The following is a 22,450-nucleotide window of genomic DNA, read 5'->3' as shown; positions in this document are numbered from 1 at the left end:
TCCCTGAGGTGTCTCACGTGGAACGTGCAGGGACTGGGAGACCCACGCAAGTGGAGACATGTCTTAGGTTGCCTTGACAGACATAATATCCACATTGCCTTATTACATGAGACTCACTTTGCACCAAAGGCAGAAGAGGCATTCGCAGCAAGATGGGCCATATGCAGGCAGTTCTCATCATACTCCTCTTACGTGCGGGGATGGCCATTATTGTCTGCAGAGGGGTACCCTTCCGGGTCCAGGGATCACTCAGTGATGATCAAGGCTGATACACTATAGCATGGGACAGACTGAGATCCCACACAGTTATAATAGCCAATTGTTACAGTCCCAATACAGATGATCATATATTCTATGATAGACTATGGGGGCTGATTGCAGACATTGGTCCGTTCCTTATACTGTGGGGGAGGAGATTTTAATGTGGCCTTTAATGCAATGGTGGACAAATCGGGGCCGACTCAATCTGGACATAAGATGACGGCTAAACGTATTATTGGAATTATGGAGGAAAATAATGTAATAGATGCATGGAGGCTGACTAACCCTGAAACCTGAGAGGGCACATTCTATTCAAGTGTGCATAATAGCTGGTCCCGCATCGATTACTGGCTGGTCTCGAGAGAGGTGGGACCTTGGATTCGGGAGACCTGCGATCTCTCAAGAACGTATTCTGATCACTCTCCTGTATTGCTGTTCTTAGATATGCCCACTATGGAGACTTATTCCAGAGATACTAGTGGATGTACCATTCTGAGAGGAACTAAAACAAGAAATTGCAGACTTTCTAAGAAGAAACGTTAATTCTGTCCCCAGTATTAGCACAGTTTGGGAAGCTTTAAAGGCTGCTATTAGAGATGTCTGTCTTCAAAGCTGACCTCAGAAAACTGGAGGCAAAGCTTAAGAGCCTGGAGCCTCTCTGGGATGCTCCGGCGGATCTCGCTGCACTGGCAACCTTCAGGGAGACTCTCTCTGAGTATAAGGAGGTGGCAGAGAGGGAGTGTCTCTATCAGGGTAAATATGCCAGGGCTCGAGCCTATGAGGAAGGCAAAATACCATTACATGCCCTGGCTACTATTACACGCAAAAACCCAGCAGCAAATGATATTCTAGAAATTAAGAGAGCAGAGGGTGTCATATACAGAGACACAGCACATATACTCTCCATGTTTGCACATGCAAAAACCCAGCAGCAAATGATATTCTAGAAATTAAGACAGCAGAGGGTGTTATACACAGGGACACAGCAGATATACTCTCCGTGTTTGCGTGTTTTTATGCAGAGCTTTATAATATGCGCAGGGTGTCAGAATTAGAACTCACACAGTGCTTTGGAAATGTAGTGCTAGGTTGGATAAGCGACACGTAGCGTGAATTCCTAGCTGCAGACTTCAAGGTGGATGAAATTCAAGAGGCGATCATGCAGCTGAAGGCAAGGAAGTCCCCGTGGCCTAATGGCCTACAGGTAGACTACTATAAGGTATATGCAAAGTCATTAATACCCATCTTAAATAAGGTATACAAAGAATCTAAAGAACTAAGTTAGTAGCCCTCTACCATGCGAGAAACACTGATCCTTGCCCTACTGAAGCCTGGCAAGCCCTCAAACATGTGACTCTTATAGACCGCTTTCTCTGGTCAACTGCGATACCAAAATATTAGCGAAAATGCTTGCCAATCGCCTCTTCTTGCTCCACCCGTTTCTGGTCAGACCAGACCAGTCTGGATTTATTCCAGGGAGATCCACCTCGCACAATTTGAGAACCTTATTTGCTGTTATGCAGGATAGAGATTCCGACTTGGATGCTGTTGCAATCTTTTTGGACGCAACCAAGGTCTTCGACTCCCTGGAATGAGGTTACCTATTCACTGTGCTGCATCTTATAGGGTTTCCGGGTGGCTTTCTGACATGGATAGGCCTTTTATATACTAAGCCAACAGCGAGAGTGCGCATAAATGGTGCGCTGTCGGACCCAATATATATCTCTAGGGGAACCAGGCAGGGGTGTCTGCTGTCGCCACTACTCTTTCCACTGGCGGTTGAGCCTCTGGCAGCCAAACTCCAGGACAATCACCGAAACTGTGCTCTCCACTACCTGTCGAGGCATCTCTTGGTGTCCCTCAGTGCGGACCATATGACCTTATATCGGAGAGAACCTCTGCTTAAGTTGGATGGAGCACTCTGGGAGTTGGTTCATTTCGGGGTTTTTTCAGGCATACAGATTAACTGATGCCTCAATCGCAGCCCTTCACCACTGACTACCCCACACAGTGGTGCAACACGGAGTTCAAGTATCTAGGAGTAAAGATAATGGTGGATGAGGAGGAGGCCCTTAGGGCTTACTATGGGGTGACAATCTCGGATATTATGGATAGTGTCACTAGATGGATATACTTAGGGCTGTCCCTGGTGGGCTGGGTAGGTCTAATGAAGATGGGCGTACTTCCCAAATTGCTGTACCTCTTTTTAAACATATCATACTGACCCAGGCTTTCATTTTTTCGGTACTATGTGCTCAAATGATACGTTTGGTGTGGGCGGGGGGGGGGCAGGCTCGAATTGGCTGGGATCTTCTTACCCTTCCTATCAGCCGGGGTGGATTTCAGGCCCCAAACTATGAATTAATCTGTAGCTGCACATAGGCCCATCATGCTATACACTGGTTTAGGACCACTCCTTACTTGCCACACTTGGCAGTGAATGAGGGATACATACGCCTGCTTCCTTTAACAGCCTATCTGGGCACCACACCACAGTTTCCTGATTCAGCCGATTCAACAGTGGCATGCACTACTGCATGGTGGCATATCCTGGCGTGACACGCAGAGGCACCAATATTATATTCTCCCCTAGTTCCACTACCTTACAATCCTATGCTGCCGGAAACTCACGAGGCAGCCTGCTGGGCAATCCTAAAAAGGGTGGGCTGTGCATGCTGGGGCGACTTGTACATACAAGGCACATTTAAAACAAAGGAGCAATTTTTACGGAGGATGAGCCAACTCCACTAGATACATTCCTGTACATTAGGATCAGGCACAACACTAAAGCAATCACCCCTGACTTCCCAGCAGAGCCACGAACACTGAACACTTTACACATCCTATTACAGGCAGAAATGCCACATCACCTGGTTTCAGCCCTTTACGTCGCCATACAAGAAGAGTCTTCCCTGACATGCAACAGGGCTCGGGACAGGTGGCAAGCAGAGCTTGAAACGGAATTGACAGATTCCATCTTGTTGGCATGTTGTAGGCATACTGGTGAGGTGGCCTCCAGTAGCCGACTCCGCATAATACACTACAAGAATCTACACAGGGCCTACTATACCCCGCCCAGATTTACAGATATGGGCTTAGAGACGATGACAGATGTCAATGCTGCAATGCGGGGGGCTGGCTTTCTCCACTTGGCTTGGGGGTGTGACTGTATCCGGAAGTTCTGGAATGACAGAGAAAGCATTGAGAGAGATGACAGATCCGGGGCTCGTGCTCACCCCCCTGCTTATCCTACTGGGGTACGCACACAGCAAATTGAGCCCTACTACGGGAGGTTTGTGCCACGGGTGTTACTGCTAGCGAAGCGGAGAACTGACTGATCTTGTCTACTGTAATGATCAAATGACATTGTTTGCGGACACACATCCTCTGAACTCTAGGCCCAGGGGTATCTGGGAACCCTGGCACGCCTATCTGCTGGCACATCTCAATGTCCACTTGTCTGATCGACCAGTCAGCCACTGAGATTCGGACAATACTCCGAGGGACCCCCCACGGGCAGCGGACATGCTGCGCGGGTGGGTCGTTCCCCGAAATGTTTCAGAGACCACGTAAACTGAAGCTGCGGCGGGACTTCATCTGGCTGCTACTTGTATGATTAAATGAATGATAATCGTTGATGTTGCAGAGCACATAGTGAGCAATACATTGTGCACCATGGTGAGCTCTATAATTGAATGTGTCTGGTGCATTAATAGAACATAGGCTACACTATTCAGCAATTAACAGTAAAGTTATGATATGTATTTGTAAGCAATTTCTGACTACTGTATGCAGGCTGTTACTGTCGCCATCCTAGTTTAGAGCTTTAACATGATGTAGCTGTCATTGCTTTGTTCTCTTTTTTTCTGAAAATCAATAAATAAAAAAATAATAATAACAGCAAGAGGAAGGGGAAGATGAATTTCCAATGAGGAGTTATGGTATATTAATTGTGTAATGGTGATGGATGCACATGGAACATCTGAGGACGCAGGTGGCCAGGGGCTTGGGAAAAATATGAACTTGCTGGTGATGAACTGTTGTAGGAACTAAACATGGAGAAGATTAATCGGCCAATGCCTATTTCCACATATTATCCATTATTTGTTGCATGAGCTTTTTCTACACTGCAGGCCTCCTAGGCGTACATACAACGAGGAAAACTTTCTATTTTCCCTGTCGGAAAGATGAAGCTTCCAAGGTGTGTTCAGCATTTGTTGATTGTTGTAGAGTATGTGAACAGAGCCCAAAGGCTTTGGAAGAGGCTTGCTTGCAAACAAGCTACAGTCCACATAGAGTAGCTGCTTGCGATGACGCATCCAGAGTGGGCTAACTAAGAAAACTGTGTGGCTTGTATAGATAGGTGGAAATTAGTTTGGACTGTGTTTTCCACTAGAGAGAAATTCAAGATTCAAGAAAGTGCCTAGTCAATTGCTAGGCACTTGTAAATGTTTTGCATGCAATGCCTCATGCTGTGCTCAAGGTATCAGTTAACCAGAAAATGGCTGAAGCCATTGCTACTGAACACAGCCAGCAGGTCTGGAAGATTAGCGTTTCCCGCTAAAACACAGGGACTCTGAATATAATTAGACAGAAACCACGTGCATTTAAGAAACTAGGGCCTAATGTATATATTGGTGGACAGGGTTAACTCCATCAAGGCAACATAGTAATTTCTCCGTTGGCTTCATGGAGTCCCCGCTGGACACATTTAGAAATGGCCGCCATTCTGAAGCAATGGCAGGAACTGCTCTCACAGTTGTTCCTTTCAATGCGTTTTTAAGTTTGATGTGTGGCTCTGTCGACATGAAGGAGCCGTACATCAAACTTTTTTTAAAAATGTTCACTAAGAAAATCCTGAAGCAGGATTTTCTTTTTGAGTGGCGAGGGGGTATTAGACAGTTTCCATTGCGCCTTGTCGCCAGGGTTTTACTGGCGCTGAAGGGCAGTGAAAGCTGACCTGTATGTCAACCCATCTAAATGAGGTGGCCTGACATAGAAGTTGACCTCCATCGAAGGCCTGCAGCCATGGTGGAGATGGAGTAGTCCGCCATGGTTTCACCAAATGAAATCGGGTGGGCAGACCATCATGTTGGCGATGAGGATAGTCCGTCGCTGTTACAACAGATTATCTTTGCTGCCAAAATATAAATCAGGTCCTAGATTGTTACAGTGTTTTAAGGAATAACTGGCGATTCATTTGTAATGGTTTTTATAAGCTTACAAAGGAATAACTGGCTATTCGTTTGTAATGGTTTTATAAGCTTACCAAGCCTAAACATTAGACAGAGAAATGTTATGTATATTAATGCTAACAAAAACATTTTAAATTGGTTTGTAGCTGGTTCCCTCATTAGCGCACTTACATCAGTGCAAGTACTTAGAGACCTTTTCTGCTGCAAGTTCCAGGAGCAGAAATCCAATAATCAATCAATGGAGGGAGGGGAGTGTTGTGAGGTGATGCTGTTCTCGTCGTTGCCATAGTAACACCCAAGCTGCTCATTTCATTTGTCCATTTGCTTTCATAACTTTTGTTTTTCATTCATTCTTTCTTCCATGTTTTTGTTCCTCTCCATCGGCTCTCCTTTTCATTGTCAAAGGTCATGTCAGTAAAGGTAGGTGTTCATACACACCCCACCCCCCCATGTCTGGGCTGAACGTTGGTGTTACTTTAAAAATCCCCACTGTCTTTAGATATCTGCGAAAGGTAGTTTGTTACTGATGATGACCAAAAGATTGTTATATTGAGGTATTTGTCTTTTCTGGTAATGTACACAGCAAATATGGGATAGGTAGGTATATCTTCTCTCCATTTGTATTCCCCGACAAGATAACTTTATTGTATTATTTTAACATAAAAAATGCTAATCTGCAATATGGTTAGGTATGATTTCCTTCTACTTTTGTTCCTACAAAACCTTATTTTTGCATTAACTTATTTTCATGATATGAATTTCATCCAGTGAGAGCTTAGTGTACAAATGAGAAAGTAACCACTGGTCCAGTAACAATAACCGCAATCTCATGTCGTGTGTAAAAGGAGCGAGGCACGCTTGTAAATAACTCAGACCCAGCCTCGCTTACCTTCCACTGGCCTGTCGAGATATGACATGATTCTAAATCACAAGTTCTTTAAATCACAGGTACTGTTAGTCACTGAGTACCTTCATGCTCCAACCATCTACTTATGGGTTTCTGTCACTAGATTACACCACCTGATGGCGCCATGGAAAGACCTTCAGCTTCCAGGGAGGGGGAGGGTCCTAAGAAAGGAAGGAAAAGATCCTTCAACTTCCGGTTTCATGAGGCTGCATGGGGAGATAGCACCATGTCTCTGAAAACTAAGGGGCATATTTATCAAGCTTTCACGCAGCACAGCAAGCCACCTTGCTGCGTGTAAGGGCAGGAGTGCGCCGTATTTAACATTAGATACCGTATTCCTGTTCTTTCCTACTGCTGCTAATGCCTAGCGCCAACGCAGGCAGGATTGTTTTTGTGCAGGAAGGGATACCTTCCTGTACAAAAACAATCTTCAGACACATTTTCTTCTTTCCATGTGGGCTGCATTCTGCAGGGGAGGCGCAGCATTGTGACTCGTTCCCAGGAAAAACCAATAAGGGTTAAATCTGTACATGCGCCAAAATCCATGGGTGGATGCTTGGGAACACCTACGCTCCACCTGTGGAACACCTCCCTGGGGCAGAGTAACCCAATGCAGCGATTTGCGCTGCAATTTCTTACTCTAGATTTAGCAAGCAACTCAGGGCCACGCAAGCTGGACTTATGGGACTTGATGAATCTGACTTAATAGTTACATCTCCCATGCATCTCCTTGCGTGGCGCAAGGGCAACGCAACTCAATGGTACATATGCCTCCAAGTGTGGGGATATGATAGAGCCTCCTATGTGAATCTTGAAGTAGCACTAAACGACTGCAGTATTTCTTGACCCCCCTTGTGGATAATGTTACTGCTGCTGTATGAAGGAGTCATAGGAATGATTTTGCTTCAACATCATGTGTACTACAGACAAGTGTAGGATGCTGCGTAAATGCTGAATAATTGATAAACTTAAAGAGAACGATGTACACATTCGCTATGTGAGGATGGAATATATATTTTCTTGCCCCATTCTCAGTGTATCTGTCTGTCTCTATCAAAGTCTTCATCAATGTATATGTTGTTGTTTCCGTCCGACCGTCCATACAAAGAAATACATATGTCTTTGACTAGCTGTCTGTCTTTCTACATACTGATCGCTCTGCCATTAAATCTATGGAGCAACATATTGGTATCCATCTGGCTGCCAGTATTTCTGTCAGTATTTCGGTCAGTCCTTCTATTTACCGTATACCTCTGTCCATCTTTCCATCAGTCAATTTATTCATCCATCTAGTTGCATGTATACCTATTTATCCATCTATCTGTCCATTTAATTCTCCATCCATCGAGCCACCTATCCTTCCAACTTCCTTGGTCACTCTTGCCACTTGTCTGTTTGTCTTTCCATCTGTCTCTAGCTCTCTCTCTTCCCTGTGTCTTTGTCTCTCCATCCATCCATCTTGCCACCTGTCTGTCCTTATGTCTTGCAATCTATCTCCACATCTCTCTCTCTTTCCTTTAGCTGTCTCTCCTTCTATCACTACATCTGTCTATCCATCTGCCTTGTCGTCTCTATACATTTCTATCTCTCTGTACATATCACTCTCCACCTATCTCGCCCTCCAGCTCTCTGCCCATCTGTCAGTCCACTTGTCTCGTTGTCTGCCCTGCCTATCTCACTCTCCCCAGCTTTATTTAAATCTCTCTCCACCTCCAGCAGTCCCTTTAAATCTCGCTCCCTCCCATGCCCACGCACGCGGACCCACGCACGCTTGCGCCCTCTGACGCCTGCTCTTGCTCCACGCAGTTCCTCCTTGGGCCCTGGCCGCCATTCTGATTGTCGCCGGCCTGCTGCTCCTCTGCTGCTGCTTCTGCATCTGCAAGAAATGCTGCGGCAAGAAGAAAAAGGGCAAAAAGGGGAAAGACAAGATGAAAGCCCAGATCAACATGAAGGAGGTGAAAGACCTGGGCAAGAGCTACATCGACAAGGTAAGGGTTGCGTCTAACCTGCACCACACAGTGGCATGCTCAGTTACACCCACTGGGGACGCGACATCAGTATCTGCTTGCTTCAAGGACAGGCCTGCAAAGGTGAGCTGGGTGTTTTGGTTAATTATCTGGGAAACAACACTGTCATTGAGGAAGCGTTGAATAACATGCTTTATTAAGGATCCAATCAATGGTGTATTTGTTTAAGGTAGCTAAATAGCGTCCAAATTACTGAAAATAAATCACAGAACTGTTTTCTGTGAAACACAAGCTTTGAACCAACGGCAAACATTCAATAAGAAGGCTTACCCATGTAATATTTAGATTTATATCAGTATCTTTATATATTTATATGTATAGCTATATTAATTCATATACGCATGTGTGTAGATTTAAACACACCCTCCACACATATATATATATATTTCTACATTTCAGGCCTATTAGCTTGACTCTTTTATTTGGGAATGTGAATTGGCTGCCATTTTGTTAGCAAGAACAACAAATATTGAAGTAAAGCACCGAAAATTTGGTACTTCAGGATTCCTGCCATCATTACAATGGCTTGCATAGGAAGTAAGTACATGAATCTATGTAGAATTAAGCTACTTAGAAATACCCCATTGAGAACAATTCAGATGCAAGAACTCTAAATAGCCCCTTGCCCACTGTTATCTAACTGAGAAAAAGTAAAAAACCCAAAAAGAGGTGGAGTGGGGTTTGCATTACCCTTTAAAACCTGAGGTGAAGTGCACAAAGAATATGATAAAAAATACACAATGCTTTTAACTGCACCTCTGACCCTCTGATAACCAGTATAGGTTTCCAAGATTAAAAAACAAAAAAACACATTCAAAACAGTGGACCACGTAAAGCACTTGAGTTGTGGTATTTTGAATAAACTGAAGGCCAACCTACTGAGAAACCCTCAGTTAGAGTGAGTTGCTGCATGAAGGTAGGCTCGTGACCTTGCAGTGATAGCTACTATGTTATGGAATTCCATCAGAAGGGGCAAAAGTGCCTTCATTTGAGGTCACAATCAAATCTAAATCCCAAATTCTACATTTTCTTCAATGGAATAGAATATGTTCTCATCACCAAGGGCCAGAAGTAAGGAGCCGCAGAGATTTTGCCCCATAATAAATTTGAATCATTGATTGCCTATGCACTCCTTTGTCTCACTCAAACATAGATGGAACCTTTTGGTAATATCTCCCTCATGTCCCATCAATTACAAGTGAATCAGGATGTCACACACCTGCATATAAAACAGGAAGCTGTATGACGAGCTTAGGTGAGCCAGAGACTCCACATAAACAGATGAAAACCTATAGACAACTCGGAGTCTAATGGTACATGACTAGTCAAAGGACAAAGATTTGTAGAGAAAGGGGCAAATCCCAATAGGGGATAAGAAAGAGAAGCTATAAACCATTAAAACGGGTCTATCCAGGCCAATTTCCTTGAGATGGGTGAAAGAAATGGTTCACCCATCTATTGGCTGCGAGAAGGTGCAAGGCAGTGTCACTACCAACATTGATCGTCCAACTCATATCATCAAGATCCGACAACAGCCTAGAATGCGTTTTATGATTAGGGCAGAAGCTGACCTGTGAATCAGGCAGGGAACTCAAAAATGAAGAGGGTTTTGTTTTTTGATTCTGCTGTATTGCAGCAAGAACATACAAAGGCGACGAAGCCCATGATATGGGGGCACATGCTGTTAAAAACTGTTTAGAGTATGGAGTCTTGCTTATCCCTTTTACCTAATGGAAGTGACAGATTTGCTGTGGTCTGAGTTAGGTTTAATGTGTTGCACCATCTCTTGGCCTTCCCTGGTGGATGGAGCGTGTGGTACCCTGGGGCCCTCAGCTGCGACAGTGTGCCTCCACAGGACTCCTTACATCTTGTGCTGTTTTGTAAATATTTTAGGATGCCCAGGAAGCAGTTTACCCTTCCGGTATTGAAAGCCCTGAATTTCACACAGGTTTGACCGGCCCTTATGCACCTGGAGCTCCTTCCAAATGAACATGTTTTATTTGCTGTTTCATGTTATTCACATGCAGCTGTGAGATCAAGGCGATCTAGACCTGATTAACTCTGTTGCTGTTTATGATGTTTTTTTTAATACAATGCATCACTAATATAATCGTATTTTTTAACATTGTATGAACTTATGAAAATGTATGATCATTTGTTTTTTATTAAGTGTATGTACTGTGTTTTTATGCTCTTTCATGATTATTTTTATAACCGAACAAAGATTTATATGATGATGATGAATCAAGTACTCATTCAATGCCCTTTGCGTAGCCAGGAACGATCACTCTGAGAGAGTAATTGGCTTACCTGAAAATCTTATGATCACAGTGGCTTGGCTGTGATTATAAAATGCTACCACAAAAGTCATTGCTCCTGTGTGAATGAGCTTTTATGCAGATGTGGAAAACCATAAATATAACATTAGGAGAGAAGGGCAGGCCTGTTACGTAGCTCATTAGTTAGATTCAGTTTTAACTCCCCCTGTGTTAAGCTAGGCCATCTGTAAATGCTAAATTGCTTACAAAATGTAGATTAAACGTTTTATGAATTAGAATTGCGTAAATCAATTATACTGTGTACTGAATTGTGAAGCTAAATATATGTTATGTTTATAGATTTATAATAATTTGTAAGATGATGACTCTGATTAAACACATTTGAATAAAATATCGATTAAAAAGTATTTTTTTCTGGAGGGCTGCGGTGCCTCCTCTCTCTCAGAAGGGGCATGATCCAGACCTGTCACAATTCTATAGAAAGTAGAAACTGAAAATAACTTTCCTGCAATATCTGAAGAACGAATGTTAGATTCCAAGACGGTACCAAGAAATGCACCACTCACCTAAGAACTCTTCAGTAGCCTACTGGGCAGTTAATTTATAGGCCAGACCTCTTCGCCCCTGAAAGCTTTGCTCACCTCTCACTGGCTCTTTAATGTTGATACTGACAACCCAGTACAGCCCCCTGTCTCAGGAATTCTAGAATTGTCACACTTGCAAAGTCTACTTTTGACACAACTCTTCCAAATTGCTCCTGTGTTTTGAATCTACTTTAATGCTGTGTGGTCTCTGTCTCTGTGAACTCAGCTACTTCTAAAGGACTTCTAAAGGACAGGTTTAGACTTCAACTTTAACCTTTCAAGTATCAAACCCCAAGATGCATAGGCCTGCAAGCTGGCAGAGATCAGACTGGTGATGCTAGCGGATTCAGTGACAATGGGAAACTCCATGTGTCCTGCTGCACTCAGGGATAGGTAACGTTGTCTCCTGGGCCAGCAAGGAACTGCCAGCAGTGTTCTGGCTTTCTCCTCCCAAACTGTGCTCAGTAATGTTGGTATTTGCGGAATTGGGGAAAAGCATGTTGCAATTTAATGGTCATGGAATCACCAGAGCACGCATGTTCTGTGCTTTCTTGGATGAGGTTACACTGCAAGATCTCTGAAGAGGGCTGGCCTCTCAAATGAAAAGGTCTATCCAGGGGTGCCCAAACCAATATATTAACTCCTAAAATACAATTGTAGGTGGTCACAGATGCAGAAAAGATTCTGCTGAAGCGATTAGCTGGCCTAGTCTTCGTCACTGGAAATGGACTGCCTAAAAGTACCGGAGTTTCCTCTTTGCCCAATGAAAACATCTCCTGAGCTGCCCTGCTTGTTTACATGAGAACAAACTACCTGACTGTCTAATCCTATGCAGACTGCTTGGCCCAGAGTCTGGACTTTAAAGTTCAACAAGTCAAAAACAAACAATTGCTACCAAATCCATCCAATTGAATGAGCTCTGACTCTCTGACTGGTCCCATTATCCCTTCAGGTTTGAGATCCCTACAATTACCACCAACCCTTTCTGATGGCACCTGCTGTTAATATTAGGGATGAAAGAAAAATAGGAACTTCTTTCTCCAAATTCAGAGGATCCAAACCCCACTGAAGAGACTGCTGAATTGACAGCCGGACCGGAATTGGCTCCCTATAACTGTTAGATGCTGGTTTCCAGTGAGTCAGCACATCCTGTACTAAAGGTTGCAGATGACTGCATGATGGTGATATCACAAAGTTGTTTTCATATTTTTTTGAGCCATTTACCATTGCCTGGTCATCACCTGCTCCTGCTGTAGAACTGGAGAGAGTTTGCGCATCAACATCTCCTTCATTGAGCAAGAAAAACTCTCCCCAAATTCCAATGAATTATAGGCATTGAGATGGCACCAAACTGCTCATTTAAAATCCATCCACAGTGAGGAGCCACTTAACACCTTCTATGGACATCTGTGGTTCCCTTAAAAAAAATTAACTAAACGTCCACGTTTCAAAATAAATTAATTCCTTCAGAATGTAACAACCCCACTATTGGAGTTAAACTCTCGATAATTACCCTTGCTTTGGAGATGATAGTTCAAAAGGCACAACTGCGATCTGGTTCTCTTGACACACAACTATAAGTACTTTTGTGAGTGTGGATATACTGCTATGTGCAAATGTGTGTCTCGCACATCCAGTGAAGCCATAAAGTCTCTTAGAGACATTAGAGGAAGTATTCTTTATAAAATCAACTTTTTTTTAATAGTGTATAAAGCACAACCTGTTGACCTTCTATAAGTCTAAGGCAGGGTTAAACTCTTCTCATGCCTTCTGCATAAGAAACATAATGGAGTAACACACGTGCTTCTGCATCTCTGTACCACTGATGCTGTTGTTGCCTTTGTCAACAGTTTTTGAATCCCTTGAAGAAGAGTCTTCTGTGGAATAGTACAACAAGCTGTTGGTGTTCTATGGAAGTTGGCTGGGGGAAGCGGTTTGAAATGTATCCTGTAGTCCTGTTGTGCAAGTATATAATACCAATACAACTAAAACCTAGCTGTTTCAGACTTTGAAGGATCCATTAATCTTCTGCACTCTGGATCTTCTGCATAAGTGATTGTGATAAAGGGTGGGGTGGGGGCAGTGACAATAACTCTCTGTGGATGGGACGTTTGGGCATATGGGGTCCCCTGGCCACAACTCCTGGAAAGAAAGGGCTGTGACTGTGATCTCCTAGTTTCCACTGATCTAAGAGCTTTCTGTGCCAAATCCCCAAACCCTGAAGTATTGGTGCATCAGTATCATGAGTTTTCAGTATTCTGCATCCCTTTTTATCAATTCCTCCAATTTTGGGCTAAACAATGTGGCTGCAGAAAAAGGTAACAACATTAAAAGTGCTTTATGTGAATTGCCTGCCCTTCAAGATTCTACCCACAATTGACAAAGAATTGTGATAGCTGCTTCCGCCACTGCATCATCTGAAGACAAGGAATCAAATTATATGTCCGATAGAATCATTCTTGCTGCTCCATAAGAGACAATATGAGAGGTGTATCCACTCCTTGCTGCATGCAGTCCACCAAAATGTGAAGCTCTCTCAAAAGAGGCTAAAACATATGTAGCATAACCGTTTGCACAGATTGAAAAATTAGAAGCAGCTTAAGACCTCTTCATTGCTGATTCAGTTCTCTTGTCACTAGCATCTCAAGATGCAACATCCTCTGAAACTGAGGAGCCACATGTAGCAAGCGCAGCCATTAACGAGTCGATATTTGCTACAAGGAGAAATACATCTCAAAACCCCTGCAATGGGTATCTTCTTGATCAGAGACTGGGGAAGTTGGGTTTTTCCACTTCATTCTACTCTTTGATCAATAACTTCCTGATCATATTGTGTAGAGGGCACTCTTCTGGATCCTTACAGTGGCACTGTCGAGAAAAAGCTCTCTTCTCATTAACTACAACATCAAGAAATGCTAGATTTTTGTCCTTAAATTTTGCAACAATTCCTCAAGATCTGGACCTTGAACATAGCACCACCAGACTGCCTAGTCTTCCTGTGGACCCCCAGCGTCCATATCAGTATGCTTTCAGGATTGATTCGCTGCAGCACATTCACTAGACCTTGATGCTGCATGTACAGTTTTGTTTATCATGGTTTGTGAAAAGCCCATTACAGGACATTTTATGACACTCTGCTAGAATCCTGCCCCACAACCTCCTCTCTGTCATGTTGTGGGCACGGGACTATGCATGATAAGCAGTGCAATGGGCAGAGGAGAAGCCATTCATACATGTAGGATGTTCACTGCCTCCCCAGAACAGGGTAGACCTCCTTATTAACTTCTGGACGTCACTTCCCATCCATACCACCAGTACTCCTGTAACCTGAGGTCACATGCACAAACACCCCTGCAACAGTGGATCACTTCCTTCACTCTGGGAGTGTTCTACAATATTACATTCCTCCCCAACTTACAACATATTGCAACAAATTATCAAACAGATACAAATTCACAAAGACAAGATCACTGATCTCATGAGAACACTCAACAGAGAGCAGCCCTTGGTCCTTCTGGGTGGTAGATGGCACAGTGTTATCAAACACAGTTCTGTGTATCAACTCTGTCCTCCTGTCCTGAATAGGAATAGTTGTTACACCAGGTGGTCTTGATTCCCAGTTATCTCCGTACACACTCTTTGCTTCTTCTGGCTCTTCATATGAGTTTGTCATAACGTCCCCTGGCTTTAAGCAGATGAAAAATATATTCCTTGTGAGTTCCTCACTCCCGCGCTTAGCTGTGACCATGGCGTCTTGCCTCTTTACCACCTGCTACAGCTCCAGCTCAAATAGAATTCTAAATTTGCAGTTTGGGTAGCAAGCCTTATCCAGGACCGTATTGCTCACTTGAAGGTCTGATGTTCAGGCCAGTCTCATGATGCTGCATCGATTGTTCGATGCTTGTCTTTGCTGAAAGTTTTGTTGATCATCCATGACCCCTGGCTCCCAGCTGTGGTATTGGGGGATGCCTTCTCGCTTTATGTAGACCAGTCTTGGAGCCAGCCCAGTAGTGGTATGGGAAGTCTGGTGATATTCTCACAAGAACAAATAGATGGCGCATTCTAAGGTTTGCTGGTCATGGTGTGCAATTCGGATCACCTTGTCCTCAGTCCACAAGAAGTGCTCAACTTCTCTGTTTACTTGGAGGCAGTGTGGCATGATCTTTTTGTTGCATTATGCCCCCGAATTTTAAATACTCTGCTATGTCTCAACCTTGGAGTGAAGGCCAGTTGTCAGGTCACAGTTCTTGTAGTATAGCATGGTGGGTGTTATTTTCTCTAGTTTGGGCAGGATCGTGCTGGCAGCTGGGGTGGATACTGTTTCAACTTCCAGGTACTGTAAATCGTCATCAGTAACAACCATCATATACTGGACATCCGGCAAGCTCCCAAAGTCTAAAATGGCACACAACCATGGGTGCCTGGGTCCCTCTTCTGTAACAATGGGGGTGGCGGGTCAGGCTTCTCAGTAGCTTGACAGGGAATGCAGATCCTTACTTTATTCTCTACCAGCTCATCCAGAAAAGGGAACCATGCTTTTTTTCTTAGGAGACTTTTCATTTTCACATGCCTTGGTGACCCATATGTGCCAGTTGGTTAGCTTGGACTACCAGGCTGTTGGAAATGACGAGTCAGTGGCCTAATAGCAGCATCAATCTCTCTTACTCGCCAGCTCACAGTGCACATTGTTTAGTCCTCTGTCTCTAGGACCTCACACTCTTCTTACGGAAATAGTCTGCCGGGTTGTGGAAACGTCACGTTCTTCTGTAATGGAATATTCGTTTAATTGGAGCACCCACTTTTCTATGTGGTGAGGCAGTTTGGGCGTGGGCTTGGGGTCTGTGTGTAACATAAAGATAAAAGTGACGGCAACTCATAAGATTGCAATGGCCTCCCTCTCGATTTGCGAATAGCGCTGTTCTGTGGAGGTCACCACTCTACTAGTGTAAGCTACCCTGGCCGAATTTCCACATTACTTTTTCTATGCTAAGGTTGCACCCTGTCCGGTGGTGCTTGCATTAATGGAGAGCTTGATGTCTTTCTTTGGATCATAATAGGCCAGAGTTGTGTCTGCTGATAGGGCATCCTTGATCTTTTGAAAGGCTTCCTCATGATGCACTTCCCATATTCATGTGGGAGTGGCTTTTGTAAGCATATGCAGTGATTTGGTGAGTGTTGTTAGGTCTCTGATGAACTGCCCATGGTAATTCACCAACCGCAGAAAACTGCAGACTTCTGAGACAGAGGAAGGGATGGGGGCCGTCTTGACATCCCACCCAATGTTGGGATCTGTGGCCTTGCAACCTGCTGAGAACGAGTAACCAAAGAAACTAATATTGTTCCTCAGAAATTCACATTTGTCCTTGTGGAGTGTTAGCCAATTGTCTTGAAGTATCTGCAGCACGCTCCTCAGTCAAGCATTGTGTTATTCTAATGTATATGAACCCTGAAAGGCCAGCCAGCACTTTCCATATAGTATTCTGGAATACATCAGCCTGGCTCGATATGCCGCAGCTAAGTCTTTTGTACCTCCGTAGACCGACATGTGTCAAAATGTTTTTATGTAGCAGCAGTATTTGGTGGGAGCCTTTGCAGAAAACCATGCTGCTCCGCTTAGCTCATTGATGATATCATCAGCCAGTGGGGTGAGGTGCTGCTCTTTTAATGGCTAGATTCGGTTCCCTCATGTCCACACATATGCGCACCTCACCAGGCTCCCTGGATTTTCTTTAAATGACAACCGGTGACCCCCATGGGACGGGCCCTTCCACTTTCTCAAATATATCCGCATCTTCCATTTTTTTTCTTTTTTGCCTTTAGTGCGACTGAATGGACGATGTGGTTGATATGAAAGGGCTACCATCTTTTTCCTGAGGCATTGAATACAATCAGATATGTCTGGAATTCTGCAAGGATGACCCCCGGTTAGCTTATGTGCACACAGAGCAACCTGGACAAGGTGGAGATCCTTTGCATTTTGGCAGCTCAGAAGCATTTCCTTGCCTTCCTGGGTGATGTGCAAAGTGGTGGAGATAGCTGATCAAGAGCTATAGCAGGGGTGAATTTTCCTTTCGACAGGGGGGCATCTGGCCATACGTGTATACCTTTACTTTCTCCAGATTGAGTGGCAGCTTGAGTATTAGGCTATCATAGGTTTCTTGCACCATCACATTGATTGAAGCCTCAATATAGATGATGGCTGTGATCTTTGTCGACCCTACTAGGATTCTGCACATTGGTGGGGGCTTTGTCTAGGGGCAGAGCAGTCTGACTGCAACACTGTGTGAACTACAGCCACCACGTTGTCATTGTCTTTGTCCATAAGCTCCTCCTGGTCAGCCCTAGCTTCCGTGCCCGCAACTATATTAACAGCTATTTTTTTAACAGCCTTTGCATGTCAGTTCGAGCTGTACACTTTGGCAAAGTGGTTTACTTTCTTGCATGTCATACAGGTTTTTCCCTGTGCTGGGCATTTAGCTAGGCGGTGCATGGGCCACTACAGGAACCACAAGACCCTCGAGACAGTGGGCATGGCTTGCTTCTAGGATTGTACTTCATGGCTACCACAAGGTAGACAGGTTCCACTTCAGCTTAGTCAACACTGCCTCCATATGGGAAGCCCTTGCCTTTTATATTTCCTTAGAGGAGCCTAGAGTGAGGATGTCTTTCAGCGACATCCCTGGTACCTGCAAGATATGTTCTCTGAGCTTGAAGGAGGCGCACCCTTGCATGATCTGCACGCGGATCTCATCCAGTTAGTTTGTGAAAGTGCTGGTCAACGCAGGTTCTTTCAGCTGGGTGTGGAAGTGCTTAGCGAGTCCTCTGGCTCCTGATGGGCCTGACCGAAGATGAAACTCTCATGGTCGGGATTTGCCATGGATTCAAAATAGGCGTTAAGGGCTGTGATTATCTTAGCATACATGTGTGTGTCTGGCTTCCAGGAGGGTGTGATACATTTATAAACGTTTGCCCCTGCAAGGTAGAGGAGTAGTTCCCTTCAGCATTCAGTGGCCACCCCAGTGGCAGCGGCGCACAGTTTCAGACGCTCCTCCCATAGCTTCCATTTGGAACTTTGTGTCAATGGGGCCAGTGTACGCTTGTCTTCTCCTGGATACTGAGGAAACTCTGCATAATCCGGGTCTGTGAGTCATGAAGGTCACAATGGTGGCTCGTGGGGCAGTCACCTCTCAAGAGTCTGCTTCATTTAGGCAGAGTGTTTTGTCATGTATGTGTTGGTCCATATGGATTTGAATGTTCATAGAGCCTGCAGGGAGAGATAGATCTCTGTATGAGATGAAAAGACAAGAGACGGGGCCTGAAAAAACACCACACATGCAGGTAAAATAGGCTGGTTGATGAAATGCGCTGAACCTTAGCAACATAGGTGCTCAGTGGGGGGCACTTTGAGGGAACCACATCACCTCGTGGTCAAAAGTAGTGCCATGCCCTTTGCCTTCGCCTTCTGGCTCACTGCCTAACAGAGAAGACCCCTACATTGCCCCCTCAGCCTCGGGCACTGCATAGTCAACAGACACAGGCGACCAGGTCAAGCACTCGGGATAGGATGGGCTTTCCATGTGGCAAACACAAACTTTGTCGCCATTGTTATTGTGCGGCCGCAAGACTATGCGCAGTAAGCAGGACAGCGAGCAGAAGAAACACCAGTCACAAATGTTGACTGTTCACTGTCCGTCCGAAACTGGGCGGACCTCTTTATTACCTTCTGGACGTCACTTCCGTTCATACCACACAGTACTCCTGTACCTTGGGATCCCATCCACTAACATCCCTTCAATAGTGGTTCACTCTCTTCACTCTGGGAGTGTACCACAATATTACACTCTGTAGTATTTTCCTTCCTCCTCACCTTGCCTCTGCTTTTGCAAAGCATTTCTTGTGCTCCATCTTCGAGCTCTGCCTAATTACATCTGACAGAGAATGGTCCTGTCACTTGTTTACCTGTGGCTGTTTGGAAATCTCGCTGGACTATTGCAGATAAAGAACCCAAGCAGCAGGTGCACAGCTCTAAGATAAACACAGAGACCACTTTGAGAGGTAACCGCTATGAATCGCAGGCAGAGGCCCTCAAGCGTGGTAATAGCATTAGGCGCTGGCTTCGCACAGCTGCCTTAAGCTTGGATATTGATCGCTAAGTGCCGCCAAGATCACTGCGCACACTTGACCCGTTAGCATAACTCTTACCTGCAAAAATGAGTCCATCTTTCTGGGCAGGCTTCCTGTCTTGTTCAGACAGAAGAAGTATAACGTAACCTTGAGTTTCATATGTATTTGTATATGGAGCGGGAAAGGAAATGGATTGTGAATGGAGTTTTCTCTTTGTAGTGTCTTTGGGTGGAAAAACTCTGGGGCAGGGCAGATTCTTTAGCTTGTGCAGGTCGGAAAATTAATTCAAGATAGATGACAAGGTATTAAACGACCAAAAAGTCTTAGTTAAAAACACCACACAATGTTTTGGATTCACAGAATGGGGTGGAATATTATGTGTCAAACCCACAGATGTCAAAAGTCACACCACTGAGAGTGGCCGTCTGCTCACTTTTACACCGTAGAGTACCACCTGGCCCTTACAGGCAGGGTGGTGACATGTGCACGCACCTCTCAGCCAAGAGTGGCCAAGAGTATAAATAAGAAGTGGTGAAGACTCATGAGGCTTTCACCAACACTGGCAATGAAAATGTGGTTACTTGTCTTCAGGGCAGCACTAGTGGCGAGGTCTACTCCCCATGCCTATCGGGGGTCACGGCCAGCAGTGAAGCAACCCCCCAGTCAGTTATACTTACGCGGTTGGGCTGCAACGGTTGCCAGTCACAACAACTTGTGACAATGTAGAGCCCACCTGCTGTGTGCCGCCCATCGGCACGCGAGCATTCCACGTCCACCTCACCTCGTGTGGTGCGACTGGCTGGCAGCACTGCGCTGCAGTGAGGGAGGTAGTGTTCTGTTGTACCGGCTCCTGTGGTCCTTCCTGCCCGATGCCTGCGGCCATCCTTGTCGGAGCAGAACTGCTCATGATGGTGCCACCTGCTAGGGGCAAGAAAATACCGCAGCTTCTAGCCTCTCGGTGCTACCCAACCTTCTGTGGTGCAAGGACAGCATCTGTGAACGGTAGACCAGGCAAGCAGCACCCTACATCAATGTATCACCTGCATGGAGCGCCCCCAAGAAGGTCCTCTCTATGAGCCCAGAACTTTCTTCTCCACACAGCCCCGCCTTAGGGTATCGCTGCAGCCAGGTACAGTGGTGAATGGACGATTGTGTGCATACTGCCCGTCTTTCTCCCTCACTGGTGCCTACAGCTGTACCAAGCTGGGCTACCTAAGGTATAAGCACACCCCCAATATGATTGACGGTATGACACCACTATGGGTGATAACCAGTGGCTGGCACCTGTGGCCCAACAACCACCACCTCCGGGTCCTACTGTCCATGCGGCACTGCCAGTCCTGCAGCCATTCAGTGAGTTGATTGACCCAGAGACGCTGGCACCATGCTGTGAGACAGTCGGTACTGTGAAGAGGTCCCTGCTGCTCCACTTTGGAGGTGAGGAGATATACCTACCGTTCCAGATCCTTCCTAATGCGGGGATGACCAGGACTATGATGCAGCTGTGACGGCCCCTACTTTGACTCCTAACTAGTCTTGACAGTGGGTGATTTAAACTGCAACAAGACTGCCAGCGGGAATATAAAATAATTGATGTCTTCCATGTGCGCCTCAGTGCCCTGGCTGGTACCTGTGTGGATGATGACCAACAGAAGGAAGAACGGATGCAACTCACCCAAAGCTGGCCTATGCTGTCTCATTCTCCACCAGCCGAGGATCAAGTTGGAGGACATTTTGTGCTGGCTGGTTCCATTCAAGTAAAAGTGGCCATTGTGGAAGTCCGGAAAAAGACTATGTTACATGCAATGAAAGAAGGCAGTAGCACATTGCCAGGCTGCCAGACAGCAGAAGAACTGGTGTTAGTGTTATTTGCCAGAGGCATCCACAACATCCTGAAGGACCTCCCACAGCTATTCCAAGTCAAACAGTTCAACCAACTGCCCTGCGCCAGAGGAAGATGCCATTTCACCTCCACCTATTGGTGAAAAACAAACTAAACAAGCTGGAACAAAGATTCCTTGAGAAAGTGTTGGGGTCTATCCATTAAGCCGAAACGGCCAGTGTCCATCAGGCTGTGTGTGGACATAAGGCTACCCAATAGAGCGATCTGGTGTGACGATATCATTGCCTATCTACATGGCGCCCGTTGACTCTCCAAGCTCCATTTTAAATGCAGGGTATCCCCAGCTGGAGCTGTATCCAGATAGCAGGTACATAACGACCTTCTCCACACATGTTGGACTGCGGAGGTATCGGCACCTCAATTTCGGCATCGCAGTGGCTGAGGTCTTTTGAAATGCCATCCGCTAGATGCTATCCGGGTTTGAGGGTGTACTCAGCATAAGCAATTACATCCTCATCTACTTCACTGCCTTCCCAGTGCACTCCAGAGACTGACAGATCAAGGGTTAACCCTGCATAAAAGCAAATGCTTTTTTATTTAGTCCACCATTTACTTTTTTGGGTTTATGTTCTCAAGTGAAAGGCTGCACCTGGATCTACGTAAAGGTGATGTCCTCCAGCATGCTCCCAGATCACCAGATGCCATCCTAAGTGAGAAGCTTCCTAGGGATGATGATATACTGTGGAAGGTTCACGCCAAACCTGGCAACCTTATTGGAGCCTCTTCGAGCGTTGACAAAGACCAATGCAGTGTGGATGTGAACTGAACAGACTGAAAAGGTATTCAAGCAGTGAAGAAAGTGTTGCTCAGGGATGCAACAATTTCCTCTTTTGACCCACGACCCCCCTGAGCTGCCCAAAACACTCCATCACTCTAACCAGAACCCTAGTCCTAAACACTCCATCACTGTAACCAGAACCCTGTCCTTAAACCTATCGTAACTGCGGCTGAAATGGCAGAGATGGACTCTGGGGTCCAGCAAACGCAGTAGCAGGATTTTTCGGTAGGTACCCATTTTTGTCAACCAAGAACAGGAGGTGTATTGGCACACAGGCCTCAGAAAAACAAGAGGAAAGGAAACACTAGTCCTAGAGGTTCTTGTGCCAAGTGCTCAAACTCTGGAACCAAACACCACACTGCGTAAGAATTACCCCTAACTAACCTTCCACA

General features: G+C 45.3%; 1 protein-coding gene across 2 annotated transcripts in view; it reads left to right on the top strand.

Annotated features, from left to right (window-relative positions):
- The window catches only part of SYT5 (synaptotagmin 5), a 413,979-nt gene that overhangs the window by 282,002 nt on the left and 109,527 nt on the right, over positions 1–22,450 (top strand). For both annotated transcript variants that reach the window (XM_069200753.1, XM_069200754.1), the window contains one exon: positions 8,170–8,351. In XM_069200753.1, coding sequence (XP_069056854.1) covers positions 8,170–8,351 — 182 coding nt within the window. The remainder of the gene's footprint in view (positions 1–8,169; positions 8,352–22,450) is intronic.

This window comes from Pleurodeles waltl, chromosome 7, assembly GCF_031143425.1.
Source record: "Pleurodeles waltl isolate 20211129_DDA chromosome 7, aPleWal1.hap1.20221129, whole genome shotgun sequence".
Classification (NCBI taxonomy): Eukaryota; Metazoa; Chordata; class Amphibia; order Caudata; family Salamandridae; genus Pleurodeles; species Pleurodeles waltl.
Note: the sequence above shows the minus strand (reverse complement) of the source record. Positions and strands in the feature narration are given on the sequence as shown.